This window comes from Phacochoerus africanus, chromosome 1 (assembly GCF_016906955.1).
Source record: "Phacochoerus africanus isolate WHEZ1 chromosome 1, ROS_Pafr_v1, whole genome shotgun sequence".
NCBI lineage: Eukaryota > Metazoa > Chordata > Mammalia > Artiodactyla > Suidae > Phacochoerus > Phacochoerus africanus.
The window spans coordinates 228,299,725-228,319,941 of record NC_062544.1 but is presented as its reverse complement, the minus strand read 5'-3'; the positions used below and the strand labels follow the sequence as shown (position 1 = coordinate 228,319,941).

Here is a 20,217-nt window from a genome sequence, read left to right as displayed (position 1 = left end):
AAATAGCCAAGTGATTGCCATCTAACTCAGAAGACTTTCTAAAATGTATAGATAGTCAGGAAATAGGAAAGGGAAATATGAAGGTTTTTTTAACAACTAAAATAAGTTTGTGCAGTCATCAGCTTTGATATTATTGAGTTGGTGTCTTTTAATTATAGGAATTCCTGTTGTGGCTCAGTGGCTTACAAGTACAAATAGTATCCCTGGCCTCCCTCAGTGGGTTAAGGATCTGGCGTTTCCATGAGCTGTGGTGTAGGTTGCAGACGCAGCTTGGATTGCTCATTGCTGTCGCAGTGGTGTGGGCTGGCAGCTACAGATCCAATTCAACCCCTAGCCTGGGAATTTCATATGCTGCAGGTGAGGCCCTACACACCAAAAAAAAAAGGATGATTGGATGTTATTTAGCTTGCTTGGGTTACGTCTGTCAGAGTAAAACTTTTTTAAGTTATCATACACAATACATATACATGTATTTATAATATACATGCTTCAAAGACTTCTTTAATTCATTACTAAGGGAGCCAGCAGAGAGTAAACCTGGTTCAAAGGACAATTCAAGAAACATTTAATGGATATTGAAGAGTATTGGGATAAAATTCCTGTGCTGAGAAGAGTTAACATAGGAGATGACAGTTTATTAGAGAGAACTGCTTGCAGGGTTCACCCTTAGCTGGCTTCTGGGAACTTGGATTTTAGGAGCGTTCCACCATTCCAGAACTAATCAAAGTAGCTCACTGTGCCTAAACTGTCTACGTAAACAATGTGGTTTATGCTGGACAAATGCTTTGCTTCTACGGGTCTGGAATTTTGGTAGATGCCAGGCTGAGACCGCCCAAGTGACCAGCTCCCAGTAAACACTCTGGACACCGCGTCTCTCACGATCTTCCCTGGTGGATATTTCCCACATGCTGTCACAGTGCTTTGCTGGGGGGATTAAACTGAACGTGTGTGACTCAACTAGGACAGGATTTGTAGCCGCTTGTGTCTGGTTTTCCCTGGATTTCACTTCATGTTGTTCTTTCCTTATTTTGCTTTGTATCCTTTCACTGTAATAAATCATAGCGGTGAGTAGAACTATATGCCAAGTTCTGTGAGTCCTAACAAATGATCAAACCTGGGGGTGGTCTGTGTCAGGAACCCTGACACAGAACCAAAACAGATCAGTATCCTCCAGGCAATAAAATATAATCTAGGAGTTTTCTTTTATACAAAACAAAAATAATTACAAACCAAAAATACATGAATCATCTCTGTGGCACAGTGCCTGGGGCCAAAATGGGCTGTTCCAGGATGGCAAGATGACTTCGCAGGCCCATGCTGCTGGGCATGAGGATCAGGAGGAAGAGGAAAACCCCCTGCCCCCCTGTGAGAGGTTTCTAGAGTTAAACAATTATAATAAAATGTGATAAATATAATTGGAGATTCATAGTGTATCTGTAGAGGTAATCCATATCACGGTTAAAGACAGGCTAGCGCTTGGGGTTAAATCCTGGCTCATGGTTTACTAGGCCTGTGACTGGGCCATTTACTTAACCTCCCTGAGGTCTCCTCATCTGTAAAATATCATGATATACACCTATTAAATAAAGTATAAGGATTAAGCACAACACGTTTAGAACAATGACATGTAGGTGTCATTACCATTTCACTTACTTACTACACACAGAACAGTGGGAAACTGGAGGGCACAATTCATGGGTGCTTGGGAAGGCAAATGGAGGCAAAGAACTAAGGCTTCTAAAACTGACCTGGACTGAACCTTCCTCACTTCAAGATCCCAAGGAATGTTAGCTCTGTGCTATCCTTTCCAACTAGTTTAGTGCTTAGGAAAAGGGGGAGGGGGCGCTTCACTCTCTAAAGATAAGGAAAGCTCTCTTAAAATTGACTCTAGCCTTGCAGAGGTTAACATAATTTCCAAAAGAGTTTGAAGCCGTGAGATTTAGTGTAGTCTAGTACATTGATAGTTACGTCAGTATTCTTTTCTAGTTTCTCCCAAAGTTCTCTCTTTTGTTTTTCTTTCTAAAACCACTCCATGCCATGTATCAGTGACATGGAAATGCTTGAACAGCCAGCAGCCCCTGAATGCCTATTCTCTGGAACACCTGCATGGATTTAAAAGCGGCATGGTCCCTCTAAACAACCTCCGTACCTGCAGTGGAAGGGGATGAGGCCATTGCCCAAGGAGAGGAAGGCTAAGTGCGGTCACAGAGTATTTTTGCTTTTGCAGCATCTGCTGAGCTGAGAGGTGTTTCCAGACATGAGTCTGCACAGTATGTGGTTCTCTGAGCAGCTGATAGAAAGCTCTGTGGGGAAGAGAGGAGGAAAAGGGCTTTGGGCAGGGCTGAATTTATAAAGCACAGAGATAGAGAACAAGGAGAACATTATTTGCCACATAAGCATTCTTAAGGCGGTGGCCAAAGGGGATATGTCGAATTTTCAATACATTTGAAACTTTAAAAAAACAACCAGAAAACTCTTACTTTCTGAAGGAAGGAAGAAGATGGACGGAATTTAGATGTGCATTTTTAAGAGCCCTTTAATTGCAGATCTAAAAATCACTTTTTAGTTTAGCAACATGTAATATACATAACTTGGTTTGATGAAAAGATGTGATGTTTTGGTACATTTAGAGAATATACCTAGAAAAAGGCAGGAAATTTTTTTTTTTTTTTTTTTTTTACCAAATGGGTCTTTTGAAGAAACTCTCCTTTCCCATATGGGCTTGCTGTTCCTTTTCTTGAGCTGTCAGCTTTTTATTGACAGGTAAACTTCTACTGGAAAAGTTCAAATCCTGACTCATCCTCATTTCTGTGTCCAAGAAATTCTCAGTAGGTCCTCTGAGCTCTCTCATGAACAACACTCTGCACATGCCTTTTTGATAGAACTTACTAGTTTGAAACTCTCAGTTTATGTGCCAACCTCCCTCTGTCAACAGACCATGGAGATCAGAGACTTTGTTCTGACATTCTTGAACCCCAGGCATCCCTGACCAAGCTGCATCATCTTACCCACCTGGTAATGTTAATATTCCTTTCTTTTCTGACCTTGGCTCTCTTCTTAGGCAGCTTATTCACCTTGAGCAACTTCACCCATGTTCCTGGTTTTAACTGCTGCCGGCATGCAGATGATTTAAGTACTTCATTCCAGATTTTTTCCCTTGAGTTCCAGATGCATAAAACCAACTGTCTAATGACTGGGATGGATCATGGCAGCCCTCCCAAATGCAATAAGTCCAAACCCTGTTATCTTTCCCCCTTAATGTACCTCCCCACCTACAATAATTGGTGAGACCATTACCTCTGTTACTCAAGTCAAACTTATGAGTCATTGTGACATCTCCTTTTTCTTCATCTAAATCAGATCTGATGGTTCATTTTTGCTTAGAAAACACTCAAGCTCATTTGAATGATACCTAAGCCTGGTGGCAAGGCCAGTAAATATTCAACAAGTAGCTGTGGGGTGGGGGAAGGGGAAGCCCCCCGATTTTGTAGCATTTGCCAACATCCGTGGCATAAACACTCCAGTCATAGCTGGTTTCAAGCTACCACTGTGATGTTACTGAATATGATAAAGCTGAGAAGAAACCGCCAGTCACAGACTGTTACACAGTATACACACTGTAGAGACAATAAATATAAATATCCTCAAAAATATAGGTAAGAGTAAAATGTAACAAAATAAATTAGGAAGTGTTCCATATTGAGTATTTCACCTTTATTTGCAATATAATTTATTTATGTGTAAGTTTACATAACTTAATTGCTTGTAATGGCTGTTTGACAACTGGCTTTCAAAATTTCTGGAAATTTAACCCTGGACACTTACAAGCACGCTACTATATAATCTGGAACCTGCCAGACATTCTGGCTTTATTTTACTTTCTGTGTGTCTCTTCCCTTTCACCCTGTGCTTTGTTGATACTAGAACGTTTTCACCTTCTTAAATAAGCTACCTTTGCCAGCAATGTTCCCTATCCCTCCTACATCACCCCATCCACCCTGCAAACATCTCACTCCATTCACCAGGCAAACACCTACTCATCTTCCGAAACATAAAGGCATCTCATTTATAAATCCTATCACTAATCTCCTAACCCCTTCCTCTAGATATAATTGTACATGAGAATCTTGTGTATATTTTTAGCATGACACCTGGTTGGCATTTGTGGTTTACAAGTTTAATTTTGCTATTAGACCATGCTGCCATGTCTCTATTTTTTAAATCTCGGATACACAGACCCATAAAAAAAAAAGGTTGTTTAAAAAAATAATTATAATATTAATAAGTACTCAGTAAGTGGAAGGTTGAGCCTCTTTCCACTGGCACCATCCAGGGGATCAAATGCTTCTTTTCTCTAAAGATTTCCTGTGGATTTCTGGACTCGACTAACCTATGCCTTGCTTGGACTCTCCCCTTTGCCATTGTATCCTCTCCAGAGAATACAGTCATTCTCAAAGAACTGCACATATTTTGCTACAACAGGGAAAAAATCTTTGTGTACAAAAGACCTGCAAGACAGAGTCTGGAGAAAAAAAGAGGAAGGGGAATGTCCATCCTTTAGAATTGTTTCTGGTTTTATATAGCAAACTAACATCTTACTTTGGGCAACTACAGCCTGGGAGGAAGCAACATGTTTTCTGTTTGGGCTTCTGTTTCCTTAGTTCAGACTGGAACTGACCTTATTCCTGCCACCCAAGATGCAACTGAGTGGCTTCCAAAATTCTGCTGACAATGTCACTGCTCTAGACTCTACCCCTGAACTGCAGGTCTCTGGAGCCCATTAGGCTGCCTTTAGAGTTTCTTCAAGTGATGGTTCCATGCAGCACCCATACCTGCATTCGTCAGCCCCTTCTCATGATTTTTTCTAAACCCACTGATCTCACAGCTCTGATTTTCTCACAATCTCTTGTCTGCCACAGAGTTCTCTCTCCTATGCTTTCAACTACTGACCACTAAGTCTTTTCACAGGCAAACCACCCACATCTCTCCTAAGTAATTAAATTTTCACGAGTCCAGGCTCCAGCTGGCAGGAGTGTGTTCTCAGTATGTGTATCGTTTGAGGTCATTTCCTGCATAGCTTCTAATCAATTTCCCACAGGGATGAAGATCACTATCCCATGTACTAGAATTGCTTTATGTCATGCTCTGAGTCAATTGGTCAACCTGTTCTAGAGGAAAAAGTTATATTTTCTTTCTCTTCAGCACAGGACTTGGCATGGTGAAATGTTTAAAAAAAATTCTTGCTGAATTACAGAAAACCAAAATGTGTGGTGTTTTCCCCATGAATAGTACCTAGAGCCTTAGACAAGACCATCCTTACCCAAGTGGCTTACAGTCAAGGGACATGAACTACCAAGGCCTTCAGTGGTTAATTAAAATTTCAGGCTAACTTAGGTCTGATGATTCCTCACACCAATTACTCAGTTACCACTGACAGCCTGTCAGCTGTGCTTTCCTGGTCCTTAATGAAAGAAAATAAACAGATGAAATCTTCATACTCTAGCAAAACCTTTCACTCTAATAGTTCTTAGCACATGAACCCCCGTTTAATTTATAAAACGTGCCTTCTTATAAGGGCTTTTCCAGACGTTCCTGTCTTTTTATAAGTGTCTGTCTTTTGAGTGAAAAATGGCATTAAAACACTATATAAGTCAAACTGAGGCACAACAGTGTCCCACCAGCATGGAAGTTTCTGGATGAAATCTGACTGGCAGCTGAACAAGTTAATGGTTACAGCTCACGGCCCCACCACTCCCGCCCCACGGCCAGACACCTGTTCCCTCAAGGCCGGAGGAAAGTGGCTTGGCAACTCTTGACAGATGGACAGCCGACAGAGCGGACCCTCCCCCAGGCCCTATCCCCTGTGCAGCTGTGCGCTGGCCTTGTGTGCAATCCGCTGTCCCCCAGAGGAGGGGAAAGAATTGTGAGGCTGAGAAAGAAGCTCTCAGCGGGAGGGGAGGTGGGCGGGTGGAGAGCTTGACTGACACAACAGAGGGCTGGTTTTTCTGAGGGCTCTTAGCAACGGCCCTGGTTTGACCCTCCTCAGCCCTGAGAAAATCGAATCAGTGTACCATTCTTCCAGGCGCTATGCAGCATCAGCAGCTCAACGTCAAGGGGACCTTCCTCCCTTCCTATTAATTACCTGCTCTTTCGCATCTCGGGGTTCCTACCTTTGCAAAGTGCTCCTGGGAGGAGGGAAGAAACGACCATCACCCTGCCAGCCCCCTTGCTGCCTGGGGCTTCAGGCTTTACTGTGAGTCCTTATACATCATGTCTTCTCACTGATAGGCGGGACTGAGAGGGGGCTTCCAGTCCCCTTGGACCTCCGGGGGCTTTATTCTAAGAGTCACTGGCGCGTGGCTGAGCCTTTCTTTCCCGTTTGTAGGTGAAACCCCAGTGGCTTCATTGGCTCCTTGATTTAAACCACGCCCGGCTTTCTGCCCGCTTTGCTGCTGCTGGGCCAGGCGGCCCAGCCCCAGCCCAGCCCTAGCCCAGCCCGTTTGCGGGGAGCCCGGGCTGCTGCTGCTATTGTGTGGATGCCGCGCGTGTCCTCTCTTCTCTTCCAGAGATGGCTAACAGGGGCCCGAGCTACGGCTTAAGCCGAGAGGTGCAGGAGAAGATTGAGCAGAAGTATGACGCAGACCTGGAGAACAAACTGGTGGACTGGATCATCCTGCAGTGCGCGGAGGACATAGAGCACCCACCCCCCGGCAGGACCCATTTTCAGAAATGGTTAATGGACGGGACGGTAAGGCCTGCGGCGATCTTGGTTACTGGGGGCAGTGGGCAGGGAAACCCTTCAGAATCTCCCCTTTTAATGTGAGGCTGCGAGAGGAGCTGTGGCTGCCAGATTCTGAGTCTCACGGGAAGGGGACGGGAATACCTTTATCTCTCCCTGGGGTTGAAGATCTGGGCTCCCTGTACAATTCCCTTGCTGCATGAGAGGACTTCTCATCCATCCCTGACATTGCAGCTTCCTGCTGAGTTGTTGGCAAATTCGAAGCCCTTTTGCTCTTTCCATTGAGAAGAGAGATAAGTATTCCCTTGAGATCTCTCATCAGCTCCTCTGGGGCCATTCCTTCCCCAGAGAAATAGGTTGGTTCCATAGTAAAACAAAGGAAGGGATGGAGGGGGAGGACTAACCACCCACCCATCCCTCCTGGAGCCACACTCCTTGGGGATGCTCAATGCCTGTCTGCTGAACGGGTAGATTCTCTTGAAACTAGAGGGAATCCTTATTTGATTCTTAACTGCTTTTCTAAGGAGATGCTCTTATGTGTTGGGGAGGGGGGAGGCGTGACTGGGGACCACAGGCTCTGCTGATTTCAACAAGCCTGTCTGTTCCTGCAGGCTGTGATTTACTGTTACATAACTACTATTCCACACCTCTGTTGGGTTTTGCCCAGTACTCTGGTTATAGGTATCTGGGAGGAGGGTACCCAGTTCATTTCCTTTATACATCATTAGCACTTATCAGATGAGTTACTGAAGCCTGATTCTGATCTGCCTTTGTGATAGAAAAAAAATAATATTAGAGTATGTCGTTTACCCTACCTGGGAGCCACTAACTCATCTCTCCATTGAAAGTCTGAAATCCTGGCCTCATCAATGCACATCCCCTCTCGTAAACATTCTTTCCTCACCCATAAAGAGGAGGGGAGGAGCAGGGAGGGCAGAGGATTCCTGGGCTCCCAGACTCACTGTAGGAACAGCCCTGAGAATGGAGTCCTGGAGTCTTTGGGGTTCAATACAAGAGCCCAGCTTAGAGCCCATGGCTTCCTGGGGTGCAAGATTTGCCCATGCCCAAACCTCTGGGCTGTGCCCCGTGGGGACTAGGACTCACTGCGCATTAGGGAGAGATAAATGCAAAGGGAAACGCTGATTTTTGTCTCCTCCTTTCCCTCTGCAGGTCTTGTGTAAGCTGATAAACAGTTTATACCCTCCTGGACAAGAACCCATTCCCAAGATCTCAGAGTCAAAGATGGCTTTTAAGCAGATGGAACAAATCTCCCAGTTCCTAAAAGCTGCAGAGATCTATGGTGTCAGGACCACTGACATTTTTCAGACTGTGGATCTGTGGGAAGGTAAACAGCCCTGGTGCCTTTGGGCTCATTCTCCCCTCCCCCCCACCGTTTTGTTCGCCTCTTTGTTAAAACCTGCGCACAGTGTTTTTCCTTGTGTTTCCCTGCGTGTGCGCGCCTGTGATTGTGTGTGTGAGGGAGTTATCCGCTGTCACCCAGCAGCGCTGTCAGCCTCCCCCTTTGTGATGCTCTATGAAAAGTGTTTTTCCTCTAAAGAACACACACCCCAGGACACAGCAGGGACCTAACTAACATGTAAACAGAAGCCTCCTCTGGGAGGAAGCTAAAATGGTTACATGGATGCCTCTGGTTCCTCTTACCCCTCCCACAGCGTACTCTTTCCCCACAAATGATAGCTACTGGGGGAGAAGGGGGTGGCAAGTGTGCTTCTGACTCACCCAGGCTTATAGACAAAGCTGCCTGGTGCAATTTTGTCATTCAATCTGAGAAATAAATAGCACCCTGCCCTTTTATTAAAAGATTATCTGGGAGCTTGGTGACAGTAACGTCCAGAGGTGTATTTTCTCAGAGAGGGCGTCAAATGATTTTTTTTCTTTCATTTTTGTGAATTGACCTAAGAAATCTAGGCATAAAAAGGAAATCAGGTTTCTGGACATATTTAACAATCCATGATTATTGGGGGGAAAGATGTGACTGAAGATACCACTAGAGAATTTGGGACCTCTGGTTGTAGTGCTTAATTTGCTGCCTGAGCCAGAATGTGCCCAACCATCTGTGTGACTGTTCCACACCAGGCCTGCCTGAGATACACGGTCCAAGCAGAGCTGCCAGGTTGACACTGTGTTCTCATGCTCCTTGTCACTAGCTGTCATCAGTGTCCCAATCAATAGAACACCTAAGGCAGTGACCTGCCCAGGGCAGATGGCTCTGCTGACGGTGAGAGTGGGTTAACTTTCTTGTGATCGAGAAACAATGATGTTTTAAGGGGTATTCAAAGAAAAAAAAAAAAAGCCTCCTTAAGCCTCACCCCCCTTCTCTGTATCATACAAAGAGCTGGCATTTCCTGTTTCCTTCACAGATGAATACTTAAAATCCTAAGAAGCCAATCAATTTATCAGTGATGTTTTGCCATTATTTAGAAACTCAGATATTCAGAATTTCAGGCCAGGCCACTGGACTTCACGGACAGTTGCCTCCAAAACCCCTCAGAATGTCACAGTTGAGACTTGGTCCCTGTTTTTTAGGTCAAAACTGATTTTTTTTTCCTTATAAAAATAGCTACTGCTTTTCGATATTTTTCTATGCACCAGCCATATACTAGTGTCTTTCTGCATAATGCCAATCAGTTTTCCCAACAATTCCAGAAGGTAGGTGTTACTAATTTCCCCATTTCATAGATGATGAAACTGAAGCTCGCCCATGAATACTTGTATATATCATATGCCTGCCTAGTAATTAACAGAGCTAGGACTCAAACCCAGCCGCTAGGATGCCATAGTATAGGACCTTAACTAGTCTGCCATGCTGGGCTTCAGCCAGGACGCTGTTTCCTTCACCGACACCAGGAGTGTTATGCTGTTGAATCATAACAGTGACTGATGAGATGAAAAGGAAGAGGAACATGATTCAGGGCTGTGTGGGACTGAAGGTTAGGGCCCCTGTCCTAGGAGGTTTGTGTGAATGGATAGGGTCCCAGTAGGAGCCCCCAAGTACAGGAAGTGTAGAGGAGGAGGAAAAAACTGGAAAGTCTGTGGGAAGTGAGGTTTCCAAAGGTGTTTTCCTGTCCCGAGGATGCTTTTCTTGCCTTTCCCCTTTTTCTAAAGACCACACAGGTGAACTTTACACCCAAGAGGTGCTGGCAGTGTGCGGGGAGAGGGATAGGGAGCACTCTGCCTGAAAAGCAGAGTAGGTGAAGGTCTATACCACTTGCTCCCGCTCGGTGTGTTAGATACCTCTTAGGGGAGAGGGAAGTCAAGAGGCAGGAGTGTGACTGCAGTGGCCTGAGGTAGACAGGTGGGTTCCAGGGCAGAGTAATGCTCTTGGAACAAGGGAACAAGGCAGACATGAGGGCTGTCATTCCCAGTGCAAAGAAGGATGAGGCTTTAAAGGGAGTAAGGAAGGAGACCACACCCAGGGAGCTGTGGCTGAGCTGCCATAAGTCGTGCAGTAGGCAGGGACTGCTGGCAATGGGAGAGCAGCCTCTAGAGGCCCCAGGGCCTGGTGGTCCCTCTAAGGAGGAAGATTCATCCTATGCATTGGAGAGGATACCTGATATCACTCAGGATCACCATCTGAAGTTTGTTGGGAGCTGGTTACCATACAGTGGAGCACGAGGCAGGAAAGTGAGCCCCTTTAGCAGAGACGGGGGCGGGGGGCGTGGCCTTGGGTGAGCCCAGCAGTGAGATCCATGGAAGAGCAGCACGACGGATTTCGAGGCTGGGTCCCTCTGCCAGAGTTGCTTGTCGCCTATGAGCTTGTGGGTGAGTAAGCTGGAATCAGAGGGACACCACAGGACAGGGTGTCTGTGTGGACATGCCCGAGTGCGTGGGAGGTGGCCATGTTTGTGTGCACAGCTCCTGGATGGGCCATCCCTGTAGCATAATCCCACATTCTCCCTACTCTTCTGCAGCCGGGCTGTGGTTTTAATGCTGTCCTGACCTTTCAGATTACTCAATTCACTTCTGACTCCACATACCACGGCCATCATGACTGTGGCCCTTAGGGGCCAGCCCTTCTCACCCGTGTATTTCTCTTCCACCTCTGTAGGCATTTCATGCTCGGCAGCTCTCCGTCCCATGTCTTCCCCTCAGCGTCTTCCTAAGTAGGGCTCTGCTTGCCTAGGGCTGCCCAGGGACTTCACGCTGCTCCTATGTCACAGACCAATAAAACTGCAGGAGCCCAGGCTTGCCGAATGATTTCCCATTTAGCTTCAGCTATTTCAACAGGCAGGGGCCTCAGGTGTACCCTCTACCCTGAAATCCCTTTTAGAAGCCAGTAAAATGTTTGACTTTGAGCTGTGACTCAGGGGCAACCAGAATAAAAGTTTCAAGGCTTTAAGAAGGAGCCCAGGGCTGAATGGTCCAGAAAAGAACCCAAACACAGGATTCAGACAAGGCTACTGAAGGAGGAAAATGGGTGACCAGTTCCTTTCCATGATGAAGGGTGAGAGCAGCTTAGAGCAGTGGAAGGGCACCAAATGAGAGAGGTGGATGCCTGGCAGGTTACTTTCGGATTTGCCCTGGGTCCCTGGAAATGGCAGGTAAGCTGTCTCCAGCTGCGGCTCAGGAGAGCACAAGGGAGGTTAGGATACCACCCTTCTGTGGAGGGAAAGGGAGGAGCCAGAAAAGGGAGAGGAGTCAGAAAAGAGGGGAGGAGCCAGAGGGGGGTGCAGAAAAGGAGATGTCTGTGTGTGTGTGTGTTTGTAAGAGAGAATCCACGTGAGCGAGTGTGCTGTTCTGAAAGACTGTGAAGAAAGCTTACCCTGAAGGTTAGGAGAGTGGAAGCTCCTAAGTCAGAAATAGGGCCACCCCATTCAAACTTCTGCTCTACCACCTCTCAATGAACTTTTCTAAACTTCCACTTTCTCAGCTGTAAAATGAAACAGTATCTATTTTTCAGGTTGATAAGGGCAGTAAAGGAGAGAATGCATTAGAGGTGCTCAGCACAGTGCTGGCGAGAGTAGAGCCTAATATATGGTGGCAACGTTAACATGACTATTGTCGTTAGCCTTTTTTTTTTTTTTTGTTAAGACTAATAGAAAATGAGGCTGGCTAGAGCAAGACTGGAAGGGCCCATATTCTGTCTTGGAACAAATGGACCTCATCAATGGCCTCACACAGCAGCTGGGAGAGTTGCCTGGATGACCTTTGCCCTCTATCATCTGAGGTCCCTTCACCTCATCAGCCAGTATCCCAAACAAGGGGCTGCTTCTAAGGGTCTCCTTGACTTAATTCTTTACTTCACAGTCATCACCCTGTGTGTCTTTCCCCATGATATATTGTTGCTTTGCCAATTCCAGCCCCAGGGGTTTTGGTTCTATGGAAAGTGCGTGAGTTTTGGAGTCAGCCAGGTGGGCTAAAACTCTTTAGCTCCATACTAGCTACACGACCTCACCTTCTCAGAGCCTCAACTCCTTTCTCTATAAACAGCACCTCCCTTGCAGTGTTCCTATAAGGATTAAGTGTTAAAATGCCTAACACAATGCCGGGCTGAGAGACACCTCATAAGTGTTGGCTTTTTTCCTTCTGCTGTCAGTCCATTGGTAACCAAGTGACAAGCATTAGACACCTAGAATTCTAGAAATGTCAGAGCAGGCAAGACTCAAAGATCGATCAAATCTGATTGCTCTTCTCCGTAATCCTATGCTGAGGATCTGGGACGCATGGTTTTGTCCTGCCTCCCTGTTCCCCTCCTTGATGACTGGTATCAGGGGTGGAGTGCCTGGATGGTCCACGAATGTTCTCTGGGAAGTGTCACTGTATGTGTCATTCCTCAACAGCAAGAACGGAAGAGACATCTCACCCAATCTCAGAACTATTTTAGGATACTGTACAGTACCTGTAGTGACTTGAAACATCACAGAAATGCCTGCTGCTTGAAGCCTCCTTTTCTCTCAGAGCAGCCTTTACCTTATTTACTCCAAGCACTGCTCACACTTGTGCTTGGTGGATTCTTTCTTCCGCATTGCTTCTTCTTCTTCTTCTTTTTTTTTTTTTTTTGTCTTTTTGCTTTTTCTAGGGCATATGGAGGTTCCCAGGCTAGGGGTCTAATCAGAGCTGTAGCCACTGGCCTATGCCAGAGCCACAGCAATGCGGGATCCGAGCTTCGTCTGCAACCTACACCACAGCTCACAGCAATGCCGGATCCTTAACCCACTGAGCAAGGCCAGGGATCGAACCCGCAACCTCATGGTTCCTAGTTGGATTCGTTAACCACTGTGCCATGATGGGAACTCCCCGCATTGGTTCTTCAACTCCAGTGGGCCTCAGAACCACCTGCTAGACTTGTTAAAACACAGACTGTCGGACTCCAGTCCCAGAGTTTCAGAGGTATTAAGTTTGAGGCAGGGCCTAGGAATTTGCAGTTCTTACCAATCCACAGGGGATACTGCTTCTGCTGGCCTGGGAACCTTACTTTGAGAACCACTACCTTATGGAGTTTCTCCAGGAAGCCAAGCAACAAAAATTCAAGTCTCCAAAGCAAGCCCAACCAACCCACTGACATTTCTCCCTGATCTCTAGTTTTTCTACCTTGAGTGGAGAATGGGGGGCTATGACTAAGTTATTACTCAGGGAAATAAGACATGATTTCTTCATCCACTGACTGCTTTCTCTGTAAGTCCCATGAAGAGGAAAAAACAGTATTCCAAGAGTAACAAGGATGAGTCAAGAGTAACATAAAATAAAAGTAACTCAAAACAAAGAGTTTTCACTTTAAAACTGATTTTTAGCATTAAAAGCAGAGGAGTTCCCATTGTGGATCTGTGGGTTAGGAACCCGACATAGTGTCCATAAGGATGTGGGTTCCATCCCTGGTCTCACTCAGTGGGTTAAGGATCCAGCATTGTCAAAAACTGTGATGTAGGTTGTAGATGCAGCTCGGATCCGGTGTGGCTGTGACTGTGGCAGAGGCCTCAGCTACAGCTCTGATTCAGCCCCTAGCCTGGAAACTTCCATATGCTGCAGGTTTGCTGTAAAAAAAAAAAAAGAAAAAGTAGAGTGTCTAACCTGACTGAATCTACCCAGATGGTTTCTCTGTCCTTGTTTCTTTCTCTTCACCCTTCTATTTTTATTTTTTTCTTCCCAAAGACATGCATAAGATAGCATGGAAGTAGTAAAAAAAAATTGAGAACAAAATCCTTGTTCAAGCATCTTCATGGTAAAATCCTTCAAACTTTATGGGCACTAAGAACCCCTAGTTTGGGACAAGGGGTCCTTACAATGCAGAGCCCTTGGCCCTTCTCCCCAGATGTGATCCTTTAGTAGCTGGAGTATAAGACCACATCTGGGGAGACTCTGCTTTGTGATAACGCAGTAAACCGGGGGCACAGTATTGTCAAGTAAGTCTCGGTTGTTATCTGAGAAAAAGCTCCAGGGCCACCATCTCTTTTTACAAATTTGGGTCTTAGCTTCCCCCCCATGATAGGGGCAGGAAGAGTCTGGGAGCCTGATTACAATCCTGAGCTGTTAGTGTAAATTAGGTCATCTCTGTCATGTGCCACCTCCCTTCTGTGGCCAACAGTCTCATTTGTACATTACCTCTCGGACTCAGTCTCATTTCCGCTCTCCCAACCTCTAGAAAATTCCCAGAACCTAGTTGGTACTTCTTTCGAACTATTCTCCTTCTTCTTTTGTTTTCTTGGAAAAACAGTCCTGAGCAGTAGTTTTCAAGTTGTCTCGCCAGTGTTTCTAGGGGTACCTTTCAGGGAGCAAAGAGTTTTCTGGCCTCTGAGCAGCCCCCAAGTTGTATCAGAGCCCTTCTATCTATTGATATTACTACCTGACTTTGTGGAAGTTATCTCTGAAGGAAGGGGTTTTCACTTTACAATTTTTATTTAGTACCTACCACATGCCAGACATAGGGATGTTTGTAAAAATTAAAAACCAAAAGTATTGCAGCATGTGGAAGTTTCCTGGCCAGGGATCGAACCCTTGCCACAGCTGTAATCAGAGTCACAGCAGTGGCAACACCTGATCCTTAACTTGCTGAGCCACGAGGGAACTCTGTGACCCCATATTTTAAAGAGACCTGTAAGCCGTATCCCGAAAATAGTCCCAGAAGCTTGGGAAACTGAAGCAGGCTGGTTTCTAGGCAGGTGGTACCCTTGGCTGTGATCCATGATGTTTAGCTTCTGTTGCTTTATAACTAGCTCGCTTCACAGATCTTCTTAACCTCCTTGCTTCTTCAGACATTTCAATTTTTAACTCTGAATTATAGGAAATCAGCCTCCTCAAACATCCCCTTGGTACCTGACAGCACTTGACCTGGGCTTCTGCACTGGCAATAGAAATGAGGCTGGGAAGAGGCCCTCTTCCCATTCCGTTAGCCCAAAATCTTTCAATTCTTTCCAAGGAACATCTGCTAGAAAACTAACTAGACGTGAACTGGTTTCAGAAGGCAGATTTCTGTTCATTATGTTATTTAGAAACTTAACAATAATTATTTTAATTTGATCTGCACATTGATAGGGGACTTTGGACCCCAACTGCTTTCTTTTGCTTTAATCTTATTTAGGTTGCAACCTTGAGCCATTATTCCGGACAAAACACTCAAAGACTTATGATCACTTGAGGTTTGTGCCTTAGATCTTGTGGGGCCCAAAAACTATGCCCCAGTTTTATCCCTCCAGTGCATCCCTCTGGCCTGGCACTGAACCCCCACCCTTCAGGTCAGACTCTAATCACTGAGGACCTGCCTCCCAACCAGCTTGCGCTGGGGTCCCCCAGGGAGAAGGCAGGGCACCCCCACAGACTGTTTGTAGGCTTTGCATTCAAACAGACCTGAGCTAGAGCTGGGCTCCGGGAAGTTAATTAACCTCCCTGAGTTAGTTTTCCCATGCATACAATTGGGAGAAATAATATTGAGTCCATGGGTCAAGGTCACATATAATAAAGTGTCTAGGCTATAATTTAGATCAAATCTCTTGGACCTTTCTTTAAGAAACGCTTTTCCAATTGGTTTCTGTCTAACAATGCCTCCTTCTTAGCTTCTTCTGCCCCGATCATGTATTTGTTTCCTTTTGCACTGTCCCAGGATGAGGGTGGCATGGGATTTATAGGTCTAGGTTCCTGGATATCTTACCCTTGCTCCCAAATTAGTCCCCTTGGTCCCTTTTGGGATCATGTAGTGTATTTATTAGCCATGTGTGGGGGAGCTGGGTCTATGGTTTAATAGAGCTTGCTTCAGCACCCACGGCTCCAGGGTAGTATATGTGGCTATATCCACATTTTCCCAGATCCTGGACATGGCTCGGTCTTTCCAGCCACAAGAAAGAGATTTGCAGTGTGCTTTCCATACAGAGTGGAGATGGGTGATGTGCCCAGACCCATCTAAACCTCCTTAGGCTTCACTGTTTCTCTAGGTTCTCTTTAAAGTCTCACTGCTTGAGAGCAAATCTCTCCCTATTGCTTCCCGCAGGCATCCTTCAGAATATCATCACGACAGTTCTATCAAAAAAAAAAAAAAAGGAGTTCCCATTGTGGCGCAGTGATTAACAAATCCGACTAGGAACCATGAGGTTGCAGGTTCGGTCCCTGGCCTTGCTCAGTGGGTTAATGATCCGGCGTTGCTGTGATCTGTGGTGTAGGTTGCAGACGCGGCTCGGATCCTGCGTTGCTGTGGCTCTGGCGTAGGCCGGTGGCTACAGCTCCGATTGGACCCCTAGCCTGGGAACCTCCATATGCCGAGGGAGTGGCCCAAGAAATAGCAAAAAGACAAAAAAAAAAAAGTATCCTGTTATACAGCGACAATCATAGAAAGACTTTTCATCTGTGGAAGAGAAGGACCATTCTCCCAACCTCCTCTGTGTTTCCTCTCTCTTACTACTTAGTATTCCTTCCACCCTCTCCCTCCCATCTGCTGCCCAGAGCCTCCCCCCACCGTCCCAGCTGTCCCTTCAGTCTGGGGGCTCTCCATTGAGAACCTTTCATTCCTGTATCCATCAATCATTCCCACAGGGCCTCAGGATCCAGGAAATCATCCTGTGGTTGATGTGGGAGGTGGGGCCGGAGGAGAGAAGAGTGGAAAGAAGGATCGGCTCTTTCTCACTCTCCTCTTTGAATAAGTGGACATCCTGACCTGGATTCCTTCTATGGGCCTTAATTTTTTATTTTGTCAGAGTTTTGCTCCGTTCTCACTTTCTGTCTGCCTTTCCCCTGTAACTCTGTACTCCCCTGTGACCAGGCTGCTGCAGCCCGGCCGGAGAGATCACAGATGGTTCACTGGGGCCGGAGAGATCACAGATGGTTCACTGGGTCTAAAGAGGTCCTTTGAATGTATGTGCTTAACTTTCACAGCCCCCACACACACACTGGTGAATGCTGTGGCCCTCCCCCACACACACACACTGGTGCTATCTGTGGACCTTTGATCTGGTTCTCAGGTGCAGGGCGAACCACACAATAGCATCTTTCCCTTTCTATGTCCAGGCCACGTCAGTCAGCTGGAAGGGAGCGGGGACAGGGTGGGAGAAGCAGGCTGCCCTGTGGCCCAGTTGCCTTCTCCGTGGGTGTGGGGAAGAGTCCTCCTCCCACTGTGTGAGGGGCCCACACCATGCCTCTCTCTCTCACTCTCTCTCTCCCCTCCCCACACCTCTCTCTCTCTCTCATACCCCCCCCAAGCTGTTTATTTATTGTCTCCATCTAGCTCCTTTGAAGCAGCACAAAATGAAGAGCCTCTCATTGTGTCATGTTGGAGTGCTTTCTGTGGTGATTTGCTTTTCTTCATCTGCCAGGCCTCCAGTCCAAACAGCCAAGTAAATACTCGATTTGATGCACATGGCTGATTTTAGACCCTTTTAACCCAGATAAAGTAAAAGGAAGACACCACCTGGGGTTTGGTGCAGTTCATCCATCCAGTAAATTTCTTTCCAGTTTCCTTATCTCTTTCCAGTCCTGAGGATAATTCTTTTGTGCAGACCCTCAGTCCAGCCTACCCACAGGGTCTCCCCTGACTACTGCCTGTGGAACCCACTGAGGAGGGGCTTCTGTTTAGGGCAGGGACCAACCTCTGTATGAGCTGTTCAGTGTTTGGAATGTGTTGTTCATGCAGGATGAGAAACTGGGTCTCTCTGATAGGTACCATATAGAGAATATTTAGTCAGGTGATTTTTTTTGTTGTTCCTTTCTGAGAGGTCTGACTGTGATTGTCTTCGGCACTTTGAGAAAAATCTGACATCCCTCTCCCTTCAATGTGCTCGTCTGCACCTCCTAACAGAACTCCCTTCCCAGAGGCCCAGGCCCCAGCCCCATCCTTCCTGACCCCTTGGCCCTGACACACACTGGCTCTAATCTCTCCCTTGGCTTCCAGGGAAGGACATGGCGGCCGTGCAGAGGACCCTGATGGCTCTGGGCAGCGTTGCAGTCACCAAGGATGATGGCTGCTACCGGGGAGAGCCATCTTGGTTTCACAGGTAAAAATTTGTTCCCAACCACCCCACCCTCACCCCCACCAAGAGCAGAGAATGATTTTTTTTTTTTTTTTTGCTTTTTAGGGCTGCATCCGCAGCATATGGAGTTTCCCAGGCTAGGGGTCCAATTGGAGCTACAGCTGCCAGCCTACGCCAGAGCCACAGCAACGTCAGATCTGAGCCACATCTGTGACCTACACGACAGCTCACTACAATACTGTATCCTTAACCCACTGAGCGAGGCCATGGATCAAACCCACAACCTCATGGCTCCAAGTTGGATTTGTTTCTGCTGAGCGACAGGAACTCCAGAGAATGATTTTTAACAAGAGTGAGCATCTGAGGCCTTGTAGCTCTCAGAGGCTATTTCCACACAAACCCTAGCCTAGGAATAATCACCCCTAGCCCTGCAACCAAATCCCCCAGCACAAGTCGAGAATGATTCTGCCTTTCAGGCCCATATCCCACTGCAGGGCCTTTCCTACCACATACATAGATCCTCCAGCTCTGCCCAGGTTATGTCTCTCTTGAGACAAACATTATTTACTATCTGGTTCTTCATGGAAGTTTGCAGACTTCTGGTCTAGAGTAAGAATTTTTTCATCCTTCAGCTCTAAAGTAGGACTTAAATCCTGGCCCTCCACAGGGAACAATGAAGTGGGATTAATGACATGCTCTGTAGGAAGGACTGATTTTAATTTTCACAAGGGCTTGACGTAACTGGGAGGGGGGACAGGAAAGTATTTGGGAATAAAATCACCAGAGAGGCAGCACTGGTTCTTTGCTGTAGAAATTCTGGATAATCATCTGATCTTCTAAAGAGTAGAGAGGTCATGTATCATGGTGGGGCCTATTCATAGTAGGATCATGGTCCAGGGTAGGACCATGACCAAGGTTAGTAGGATCATGGTCCAGGGTAGGACCATGACCAAGGTTAGTAGGATCATGGTCCAGGGTAGGACCATGACCAAGGTTAGTAGGATCATGGTCCAGGGTAGGATCATGACCAAGTGTAGTAGGACCATAGCTCAGGATAGGACCATGGCCCAGGGTGGGATCATGACCAAGTGTAGAATCTTGGACCAGGGTAGTAGGATCATGGCCCAGGCCAGAACCATAGCTATGGTAGGATCATGACCAAGGGTAGAACCATGACCAAGTTTAGTAGGATCATAGCCCAGGGTAGGACCATGACCAAGGGTAGAATCATGACCAAGGGTAGTAGGTAGGACCATAGCTCAGGGTAGATCTATGGCCCAGGGTAGGATCATGGCCCAGGGTAGGATCATGACCAAGGTGAGTAGGATCATAGCCTAGGGTAGGACCATGACCAAGCGTAGAATCTTGGACTGGGGTAAGAGGATCACGGTTCAGGGCAAGACCATAGCCCAGGGTAGGATCATCATTAATGGCAGGAATGTAACTCAGTAGAAGGCCTGCCCTTCTATTTGGTGACCCCCAGTAGAGCCCAACTGCACATCTTGAGCACGGTTGCAAACAATCAGAATGACATTGTTCCATCTCGCTTCCTCTGCCCAGGAAAGCCCAGCAGAATCGGAGAGGATTTTCAGAGGAGCAGCTTCGCCAGGGACAGAACGTCATCGGCCTGCAGATGGGCAGCAACAAGGGAGCCTCCCAGGCAGGCATGACTGGGTACGGGATGCCCAGGCAGATCATGTGAGACCCTGCCTCCCACCCCCCGTAGAGAGGATGAATGATCCACACCACGGTCTATATGGTAAAGAAATAGTTAGTCACCTCTGACCTTCTCTTCTCAAAGCCTCCTGTCCTTGGTTTTTGCAAGTGCCGCATTTCTGCTGCGAATCCACGTTGCCTACTGCTGCCACCTTCTGTTCATTTAGAACTATGCAAAGACTCCGCTTCCTCCCTCTTCCTGAGCTCCTTTGCCCTAAAAGCCTTTATCAGTCTGATTATTTATTTATTTATTTATTTGCCAAAAAATCTCCCTCCTCAACTTACAGAACGCACCTAATAAAAAAATTAGTCTTGTGTCTTAATGTGTAACCTTCCTTCTTTGTCTTAGGGACT

At 46.6% G+C, this 20,217-nt stretch overlaps 1 protein-coding gene across 2 annotated transcripts; it reads left to right on the top strand.

The window, feature by feature from the left end:
• The first annotated feature begins 6,022 nt into the window (after window positions 1-6,022).
• Window positions 6,023-20,186, top strand: TAGLN3 (transgelin 3). 2 transcript variants are annotated; one of them, XM_047792694.1, is made up of 5 exons: window positions 6,023-6,253; window positions 6,567-6,748; window positions 7,910-8,084; window positions 18,069-18,171; window positions 19,708-20,186. In XM_047792694.1, exons 2-5 carry the CDS (start codon window positions 6,569-6,571, stop codon window positions 19,847-19,849), a joined length of 600 nt encoding a protein of 199 aa, XP_047648650.1. In that variant the 5' UTR covers window positions 6,023-6,253; window positions 6,567-6,568; the 3' UTR covers window positions 19,850-20,186. The 2 variants fall into 2 exon arrangements, with proteins under 2 accessions (XP_047648650.1, XP_047648660.1); XM_047792704.1 differs by lacking the exon at window positions 6,023-6,253 and having other exon boundaries at window positions 6,267-6,748.
• The last annotated feature ends 31 nt before the right edge of the window (window positions 20,187-20,217 follow it).